Source organism: Pygocentrus nattereri, chromosome 4 (genome assembly GCF_015220715.1).
Source record: "Pygocentrus nattereri isolate fPygNat1 chromosome 4, fPygNat1.pri, whole genome shotgun sequence".
In the NCBI taxonomy this organism is placed as follows: Eukaryota; Metazoa; Chordata; class Actinopteri; order Characiformes; family Serrasalmidae; genus Pygocentrus; species Pygocentrus nattereri.
In genome coordinates this window covers 23,813,468-23,823,962 of record NC_051214.1, presented here as the reverse complement: position 1 = coordinate 23,823,962, position 10,495 = coordinate 23,813,468, and the positions used below count along the sequence as shown (strand labels likewise).

The 10,495-nt window shown below is 45.0% G+C and overlaps 1 protein-coding gene across 1 annotated transcript; it reads right to left on the bottom strand.

Moving 5' to 3' along the window:
* Nucleotides 1–1,572: 1,572 nt before the first annotated feature.
* Nucleotides 1,573–6,672, bottom strand: lft1 (lefty1). Its single transcript, XM_017720213.2, has 5 exons — nt 6,621–6,672; nt 3,164–3,593; nt 2,811–3,054; nt 2,486–2,725; nt 1,573–2,111 (listed from the first exon to the last, which is right to left on the bottom strand). The coding sequence occupies exons 2-5, from the start codon at nt 3,420–3,422 to the stop codon at nt 1,787–1,789; spliced, it is 1,068 nt and encodes a 355-aa protein (XP_017575702.1). The 5' UTR covers nt 3,423–3,593; nt 6,621–6,672; the 3' UTR covers nt 1,573–1,786.
* Nucleotides 6,673–10,495: the final 3,823 nt, after the last annotated feature.

The following is a 10,495-nucleotide window of genomic DNA, read 5'->3' as shown; positions in this document are numbered from 1 at the left end:
CTCGTTTGTGTTGGTTGTTCTTGCTCTACCACTCATGCAACCATTTAACTTACTCTTTTATAATTTCATGTTGGACTCTTTTGGAAAGTACATACAAGAAATGAAAAGTGCTGTAAAGACATCTGATCAAAATAAAAGGTGGCAGGAACAACTGAAAACTAGCGATTCACGACTCGGTTTTCTGGTGTCAACTCGGACTCGACTCCTGCAGCTGGGATAGATGGAGTCGACTCCAGAGCCGCTGATAAAGGCATAACAGGAGATATTAAGTAATGGCAATAATATCAGTAGCATTGACGGATATGAGTAATTAACGTTTCAGCAAAGTACCATGAGCCTATTACAACGAAGAATCACTGAATCGAAGAGTCGACTCCAAGCGTTTCGGTGAAGTTTTCCAGAAGTGCGGGATTCAAAGAATCGAGTCTTTTGGAATTGACTCCCCATTACTACTGTGAACACAGCTGCTGTGCGGTGAACTGTGGGGACAGGCTGTTTTTATATGTTTGTGTTTTTTGCATACACAGAAGAAAATCAGATAACTAACTTTAGCTTTTAGCTTGTCCTCGTTTGATAAGTCATTTCTGTCATTTGAGTAATCCACTTTCTCCATTGTAATGACCGGAAGCCAATAAGTAACGTTAGCAAGGAAGCTAGCTACCTGTCTATATACCTCAGTTTTGCTTCTTTTTCTTGGTTAGAGGGGTAAAAACTTGTTTCTCACGTCCAATTTTTGCCTTAAAAAAATAAAGCTATTGGTTGCTTTCCAGCCATGTGAAGTGACTGTAGCCCCGCGCTCGTGCCCGTGTGATGTTTATGTGTAGATATGGCCGCGTGGTTACACCTGTGGTGTAAAACGCTCGAGTTTCCCCGTTCCGTCTAAGTGACTGCTACACGAGTTAAGGTGGGCGGGAAAGCTTCGTCCTTCTGTGTATAAAGACTAGACGTGATTTACACACTAATGGATTTGCTGATTGTGTTTTTACCGGAGCGCTGAACTCGCGTCAAGTGTACCGAGAGCAGCTCCAGGCAGCCTGGATTAGTCTGTGTCTGAGGACTATAACAAAACAAATGTGGTGAAAATCGGTTGAGCAGTAAGGAAGTTGCGGCCGATTTAATCCCGAGACTCTTCGTCTCACAGTACAAGTGAATGTGATCACAGGCGGGCCCTGACCGCTCCAGCATGGCGGGCGCCTCGGCTAGAGAACAGCAGTGTGAGTCTGTGTCTGTGCCCAGACCGCTTTAGACTGTCTTAGGCCCGGATAAAGAAGTGGCCATTAAGTGGCTGAGAAAACTGAAGACCATTTCCATTTCAATTCACCCCCATTCCGCTTTACGAAGGCGGGCTAAGGAGCGAGCGTGTGCGGCTCACAGACGGCTGAAGGGGGCTGCGTGTGGTGGTTGGTGGTCTCGTGTATGTAAAGCAGAGCAAACACAGCTCCCAGTATCTCTGTGTGCTGAAGTCTGTGTGTCTGAATAGCCTGCAAACACTGGAATACACCCCAAAAAACCCCGAGCTCAGGAAAACAACCACACCGCGCACATCTGCGTGAAAATACTTTACTCCATACTTCACGTAGTGAAAATACACGACAGGATATTTACAAGTCTGACGATGGGCGTGACGTCACGCGCGAACACGAACGTCACGTTTAATCGCACCGATATTTACACGCTGAATACAAAAAGTGCTTGAGACGGTCCGCCGGCTGTGGCTGTAAGTACTGCGCGTTATCATCAGTTCATGTTGGCTAAGCTCCGCTCCGTTTCGGGCTGATCGGCCTCCTCACACCACCGAGATGTTGTCCACCGCGCAGCCGCACTTCTCCACGATCATGTTGGGGAACTCGGCCACCTCTATCTCGGTGTAGTCTCCCTTCTTCACCAGGTACATCATGGGCAGCGGGGCGCTCTCGGCCACGGCGCACCTCCGCTCTCCGTAGCCGTAGCTCCGCTCGGGCTGCCGGCAGCGCCCCCCGCAGCGGAACGCCTGGTAGCCCGCCGGCTCGATGATCCAATACTGAGTCCAGGTGAGCGCGCGGAAGTTGATGAAGTACTCCTCCCTGCAGCAGCGACCCCCAGCACTGCCCCCCGCACAGTCCCCGTTAGAGCTGAAGAGAGAGAGAGAGAAAGAGATTCAGATTAACACGATTAATAATAATAACCACTGAAAATATACTTATTTATTAAATAATTATCAATATTTGAATAATCTATTTTTAAATTATTTGCTTAAATTATATATATATATATATATATATATATATATATATATATATATATATATATATATATATATATATATATATATATATATAATTAAACTGTATAATTTTGTATTCAGTTACATGAAAAATGATTTTTTAAATCTAATATTAAATTGGATTTTATATAATTACACTTCTATACCACACGTTAATAGTTATATATCATTATATAATATAATATGTTATATAAGTATATAATCACTGTAAACCCCACTCACCCGTACTCTTCCAGGTTCAGTGTGTAGAGGACCAGCTCTGGTTTGCCCAGGGTGTTATCGCTCGGGTCCTGACCGGTGAAGTGGACACTCTTGGCCATCTCAGCCGCGTAGCTGCCCGGCCTCTCGCCCTCGATCCACACCTCCAGGTGCATGGGGGTCTTCTGCTGACTCCTGGACCAGTAGTGCACCGCCTGGGTCACATCAAAGCTCTTCCAGCCGGTCTCGTGAATGGGAACCAACCTGAGGGCGAGTCGATGGGGACCGTTAGCGCTCGTGCTCGTGTGAACCGTACAGAGAACACAGCGCGTGCGGCCTCAGCTCTTACCTGGAGTCCACCAGAGAGGTCCTGTTCCCGCCGCTCTCCAGCACCTCCACCCAGTAGATGCTGACCCGCGCGTTGTTGACTGGCCGCTGGCCCTTCCTCACGGGCATGGAGCGCTTGTGCGGCGCTTTCTTGTAGAGCTTCAGCTCAGCCATGGTCACCTCGCTGTTCTCCGGAATCCTCGAGTCCATCTCGAAGACCACCCGCTGCCGCGTCGTGTCCGAGTACACGAACTCTCCTGAAATATCTGAAAAACAAAGGAAGACAACATTGCACGTTTGCGTTTAACCAGAGGCCAGCGGTTTGCGCTCGGACGGACTGGTCCAGCTGGTGGTCAAGCAAAAAGAGAGCTGTACCTGCATTGCCGGGGATGCCCCTCAGGATGCCCGCCAGACTGGGCAGGGAGCGGCGCCGCCTCTTGTTATGGACCTTCAGCAGGTTCAGGTATTTGGTCTTAACGTGCGCCGGAACCACCATGTTCTCCACATCCCGCTTATGGATCTTCGGCACTTCGCTGAGGCCAAGCTGCTTCAGCATGGCGCCCTTCATGTCTTCATGGGTGAAGCCCTCAGCCACCGCGAGGAGGAGCGCGCACAGAACGAGGCACGGGGCCATTGGAGCTCGAGTCCTGGGCGCTGGAAGACGGCTGGGTGCTCGGAGAAGCTGGGACGGTCTAATATTGGAGAAGATCCGCAGAAGGTCCACAGCTGGAGGGACTCTGGAGATCCAAATTTTAAGGTGCTCTGAAGCTGAAGAAGTCCTGAGGCTGCAGAAGCTGGTGGAGATCTGCAGTTGTCCAGTTCAGAGTGTGAAATGCTGTGGCTTTGACAGGGAGTCGCGCGCTTATATCCCCCCCAACCCCCGGGCCGTTCGCACATTGACATTGGGAGGGGGGTTGGGGGGCGACATCAGAGCAAAGGGGCGACATGAAAAGCCACGTTTCATCAGAAACACGGAGACAAAACTTCAAACTAAATCGCTCACTTATGAATCTGTCTGTCATTGATTTAATGTATTCAAATACAAATGACGCGTTTTGTTTTGTTTTGTTTTGTTTGTTTGTTTCTCAGTTGACGAGCAGTTTTCATTGGAAACTATCTGAAAAAATAAATCACTGCATAGTATTTACACACACACACACACACACACACACACACACACACACACACACACACACACACACATATATATATATATGTATATCTTTTAAGTAAAAAGCCTATGTATGTCCTGCAGTGAACATATAAATGCTTCATAAGGCAATATGTGTATTTTTTTAAACACATTTTGGGCACTTACTTGAAATTTACAGTGAATTTGTAGTGGATTCTGAAAATGAAGCATAATTAAAAGTACTACTGCATTCATGGTATTTACATATAGTGTATATATAGTATTATTATAGTCTCTATTGTATAGTGTATATATAGTATGCAGAGTACAGTATAGTACAGTAAATGCAGTGTTTACTATGGTGTCTGTAGTATACTGCTGAGTTCAAACCAGTAAAGTGCAGCACACTGTAATATTATACTGTAATATTATTGTGTCTATTGGTGATATTATAGTGTTTATTATATTACTAAATGACTAAAATGTATATTACATTACTGCAAGATCCTACAGACGTAATCTCATTACAGTAAAAGTACTATAGTTTGGTTGAAAAGCACTATATTATTTACTACACAAAATAAGTTGTATTTTTATCTGAGCATAACTTATTACATACTCGATTTGTGGAATGAATTGGGAATGCAGCTGTAAAGCATAACCACACTTGGTCTATAGGTCATTTAACGTATGCACCTGTAACAGTCATGCTTCTTAACTATGCATAGAAGTCTAACAGAAAATCAGTTGAAGTTTTATGCAAATCATATTATGTTCATATCAAAGCCTTTCTGAAGTAGGACCAACTGAAATAACCCTGTCCAAAAGAAAATCATAGTGTTGTGTGACATGAAATGGATTTCACTGATTGGGCTCCATGGAATTCACTTTTGTATGATGAATCTTAACCTCACTGCCACCCCGTGTCCTTACAGCCCCCGTTTGTTGACCGGCCACCGGTCAGGGTGAGCCTGGGACGTACTCTCACCCGGCCTGCATGTGCGCCGCTGTACTGCCCTTGTTCCTCGTGTGTACATTCCCCTGCACACTGTAAAACATTCCTAGTCTGGCCTGAGTCTATCAGCGAAGCCGGAGAAGGCTTATGTGTCTGACAGCCATTCTGCTGATCAGCTTTAACCATAGGCCTCATCGTCATCGGATGAGTCTTTGGGGGAAGGGGGGGCAATCGGATGTTTATTCCAAGACTACCACCCCTGCTCCTACATCCCCAGATTAAAATTATTAGCCAAACAGACAGTTAATCCAGGCAGGCGGAGCGGATGTGGATTGGGGAGCTCTTCACAGGTTGGTGATCATCTGATTCCATTGCCAAATTTGCCATGCCTTGTTTGGTCACACAAACATAAGAAGAGGGGCTAGTGGCACTGAGAGGCCACTGTCTGAGTTTGTGTATTGGCCCCTCTATTTGCTTTAAGATGTCAGACAGACCGAGGGAGCTCCCAGGAAAAGCAGATGACTTTTCCTGGGAGCTGAAGAGAAATGAATGGACTGCAAATATAGACGCAAGACCCACAGCTGACTCTACACAAGTGTTGTCATGCAGGCTTTATTTTCATACCACACACATCCTTTACACTTTTTAATGGACTTATTTTACTACTTTTACACACACACACACACACACACACACACACACACGCACACACACGAAACCCATTTAATGAAATCCTTTTTAGCACTATTTTTATGAACAGGGTTACTCCAGGAGGCCCTTATTCAGAAAGGCTTTAATACAAACCTAATATGATTTGCGTATCATTTCAACTGAATTTTATTAGACTTCTATGCACAGTAAGAAGCAGTAGTGTTACAGGTGCATATGATTTGACCTATAAGGCCAAGTGTGGATATGCTTTATGGCTGTATTCCCTATATATACGCATTTTCAAGCAGATAAAATTTTCCTTTTAATGCAGATATCAAAACTAAGTGCCAATATAAATGCAAATGAAAAGTAACGCGTTCCTACTGTACTCTAATCATCAACTAACCCCAGTGTTTGTCCTGTAGCAAACCTATAACTACATGAACAGACTTCATCTGGCATTGTATGCGTCATTTTCAATTTTAAATGAATCGAATAGAAGCTGGACATCTTACATTTACAGAGAATTTGTGGTGGATTCTGACGCTAAAGCCATGCTCACTGGAGACCCTGCTGCTCCTGTTGGCCTGGCCTGTTCCTGTCTGTTCTGTACAATACACACTCAGCACCCTGCACGCAGTAAATGAGAGGGTTGAAGTCTTGTGTGATATGTGTCAGTCTTCTCCCCTTCCCTTGTCAATTATGTAGAGCCCCTTTGGTCAGTACAGAGGAACTTCTAATTCTCGCGGATGCCATAGCCCTTAATCAAAGGCCTGAGAGAATCGCCAATCCACAAAACACGTGCTAATTAACACCTAGCTATAGCAGAGGAATCCTCCTCCTCCTCCTCCTCTATATAAGCTCCAACCGACTCCTCTGGACAGAATCAACAGGGAAAACAGCGAGGTGAAATATGAACGCGTGGGCTTTCTTTCTCCAACAGAAACACTGATAAACAAAGGGTATTTTTTACTGTAGTGACACGTTCACCTCTCTGCAGGACGTTTTCTGAGCAGGCGGATTACTAACTGCATGCTGACTTCCTCCGGACTTTTATCTGACGTGAATTTTGACACGAAAGACATAATTAGCACCTTATTAGTCGTGGTGTGGCACTCGCCAGATCAGGGCCGTTTAACTGGGTTCATCTGATACGAGCTGACAGAGAGCCGGGAGACCTGGGCCTCTGAATATGACCGTCTGTGGGCGGAGCTGGGCGGAGAGCCCAGCTGTGGGAGCTTTCTTCCAGCCCAGGGTTCGGCAGCACGGGGCTCTTTTACTGCCCCGTTAAGGCTCCACAGCAGAATTAGGTTTTGAGATAAAGACAAAATAATCCTCATTTGCAGTGAAATAAAATTCTGCTGTCCGTTCTAATTTATAAATGGTCTTAAACGTTGGAGTTAATAACGTAATTCACCCTTTAATCCTGAAGGTTTGCACTGCTAGTCGCCATAGCAACGCAGATAACCGCTTCGCCGAGTTAGCTCGTAGGTAACGACACGGCGAAGAGAAAGATCTAGAAACAAATGGACTTATTTGCTTTTATAATCACTCCAGCTGGTTTCCTGACACGCTTAATCTGTCAGACACTAGAAAGTCGCGAAGCTGAAGTCCGTTTCACGTTCGCCAGCTTCTTGTTCGAATTTTACCGTTCCACCTTAAATGGTGCGACAGTCGGTTACATCGCTATCTACTTCCTGGCGCGTGAGGCTCCGTTTAAGGTGGAACGGAAAAATTCGAACAAGAAGCTGGCTAATGTGAAGCTGGCTTCAGCCTTGTGAAAAGTTGAACGTTAAGAGATCTTTTACAAGAAGCTTTTGCGGAATTTTTAGCCTATACTAGGATATTCGCGTCTGCTGAGACATACTTAGAGCCAGGATGGTGAAACGTTTTTTCAATAAAATGGACATGAAATGTTGAGGCTCCCATGTTTGACTTTGAAACTTCACAAAACGGCTCTTCTTAACATTTGGGTTGCGACGCGGTTCTAGGCTTTTTGTCACATAGTGTGGTATTTCTTTTCACTCATTATACATAAGCTGTGAGAGATGAGATCCATAGTTAGCAACTAAGTTTCAACCTTTGATATTCTGTCCATTTAATCAGCTCCACTGACCACTCTGTAGTTCAACAGTTACAATTATAGTTATACATCTAGTCATATAGCTGTGTATCATCAATTATAGTCCATCCGTTTCTCTGTATACTTTGCTAGCCCCGTTTGACCCTCTTCTTCAATGGTCAGGACCAGGAGTGTGTGCTGAGCGTGTGTTGTGCTGGTGCGAGTGGATCAGACACAAAAGTGCTGCTGAAGTTTTTAAACACGGTCCACTCACTGTCCACTCTATTAGACACTGCTCATCTGTTGCTTCACAGTTTGTGTTAGCCATCCTGTAGCCCTTCATCCTTCAGACCACAGGATGCTGCTGGCGGGATGTTTGGTATATATATATATATATATATATATATATATATATATATATATATACACACACACACAAGCTTTGACTGAGCTGTTTAGCTTATAAAATTAAAAAAATTAATAAGTTTTTGTTCGGGCCCAATAATCTGTATAAGTGCACTGTGTGACTCTAAACACCAGATGGCGCTCGATTTTCAGAAAACCTGCGACGTTTCAACAGCGCAGTTTCTGTTAGAGATCATTACACGATTATCATACAGATGACAAGACACTTCTTTACTGTTTTACTCAGTTCTAAACACATAAACCGGTATTAGTCTTGTTTCGGTTATCACTATAATAATTGCTATTTTATTCAGTGATCTCTACAGTGTGCACTGCAGTAAACTAGACCCAGCACGTCTTCAGTATTTCTTCACTGTTTCCGTCTGTTTATAGAAAATCGTTGGTCACTTCATCACAGCAGAATCAGAGGTCAGTTTTTTGCTGAAAGAGCTGAAACGTTTGAACGCGGCTGTGATTTTAGACAGTGACCCGCAGTGACCAGCGGTGTCTCTGGCGTGTCAGTGATGTGAGTCACTGTGATATCGCTGTATCTCAGCCTGTGGGCGGGGCTGCCTCACTGTACAGTGATCAGTCTACAAGTTTTTCTGCGGCTGAATTTCAGGATTCACTGTCCTCTTTTATCCTCACGTGTTTCCGGCTCAGTCGGAACAGTTCACATGACTCGTTTCGTGGATGAGCAGTGTCGTTTCTCTCATTCACACTGCACCCCCCCCCCCCCCCCCCCCCCAACACACACACACGCACACACACACACACACACACACACTCGGTCGTCGTCATGATGATCTCGAATTTCGCCTGCAGCAGTGAGTGAGAGACAGACATACACATACAGGGAGAGAGAGAGAGAGAGAGAGAGAGAGAGAGAGAGAGAGAGAGAGAGAGACAGGCAGACAGAGAGACAGTCAGATCAGTCAGATAGAGAGAGAGAGAGAGAGAGAAGGACAGTCAGACAGAGACACCGACAGAAAGGGAGAGACGGTCAGTCAGAGAGACGGTCAGATAGACAAAGAGAGAGATGGTCAGACAGATAGAGAGATACAGAGAGAAACATACAGACAGACACAGAGAGTCAGAGAAAGAGACAGACAGAGAGACAGTGAAAGAGACAGAGAGGCAATCAAGTAGACAGGGAGAGACAGTCAGATAGAAAGAAAGATAATCAGAAATAAAGATAGACAGTCAGACAGAAAGAGAGAGAGAGAGCGAGAGAAAGAGTCAGACAGGAAGAGAGAGACAGACAGTGGGATAGACAGAAAGAGAGAGAGACAGTCAGACATAAAGAGAGAAACAGATAGACAGAAAGAAAGAGAGAGAAAGAGACAGGCTGACAGAAAGAGACAGTCAGATAGACAGAGACAGAAAGAGAGACAGACAGTCAGACAGACAGATAAAGAGAAACAGATAGACAGAAAGAGAGAGAGACAGTCAGATAGACAGAGACAGAAAGAGAGACAGACAGTCAGACAGACAGAGAGAGACAGACAGATAAAGAGAAACAGATAGACAGAAAGAGAGAGAGACAGTCAGATAGACAGAAAGAGGGAGACACAGTCAGACAGACAGAAAGAGGGAGGGAGAGAAAGTCAGATAGAAAGAGGGAAAGTCAGATAGACAGAAAGAGGGAGAGAGACATTGTCAGATAGACAGAAAGAGGGAGAGACAGTCAGATAGACAGACAGAAGGAGAGAGACACGGTCAGATAGACAGAAAGAGGGACAGATAGACAGATAGACAGACAGAGGGACAGACAGGCAGTCAGATAGACAGAGAGAGAGACAGATAGAAAGAGGGAGAGAGAGACAGTCAGATATACAGAGAGAGAGACAGATAGACAGAAAGAGGGAGAGAGAGAAAGTCAGATAGACAGGGAGAGACAGACAGACAGAAAGAGGGAGACACAGTCGGATAGAAAGAGAGAGAGACAGTCAGATAGACAGAAAGAGAGAGACACAGTCAGATAGACAAAAAGAGAGAGACACAGTCAGATAGACAAAAAGAGAGAGAGACAGATAGACAGAAATAGGGAGAGAGAGAAAGTCAGATAGGAAGAGGGAGAGAGACATTGTCATATAGACAGAAAGCGGGAGAAAGAGACAGATAGACAGAAAGAGGGAGAGACAGACAGTCAGATAGATAGAGAGAGAAAGATAGACAGAAAGAGGGAGAGAGAGACAGACAGATAGACAGAAAGAGGGAGAGAGAGTCAAATAGAAAGAGGGAGAGAGAGGCAATCAGTTAGACAGAGAGAAGAAGAGAGAGAGACAGACAGATAGACAGAGGGAGACAGACAGATAGACAGAGAGAGACAGTCAGTTAGACAGACAGAAGAAGAGAGAGAGACAGTCAGATAGACAGAGGGAGACAGACAGGGTAAAGGCTCAGCAGACTGGCATGAAGAAGGAGGCGTTTGCTTTTCCTCTTAGTTCTCAGCTGAACTTTCCTCAGAGCGCAGAAACACAAACAGCCAGAAAACAGTCC

Bases quoted from the DNA above. Each gene is read 5' to 3' on its own strand.
- lft1 (XM_017720213.2), bottom strand. From the start codon at position 3,422: ATGGCCCCGTGCCTCGTTCTGTGCGCGCTCCTCCTCGCGGTGGCTGAG. The intron at 3,055-3,163 runs GTACAGCTCTCT...TTTGTTTTTCAG, and splicing joins GGGCATCCCCGGCAATGCAG to ATATTTCAGGAGAGTTCGTG. The intron at 2,112-2,485 runs GTGAGTGGGGTT...CTCTCTCTTCAG, and splicing joins CTGAACCTGGAAGAGTACGG to CTCTAACGGGGACTGTGCGG.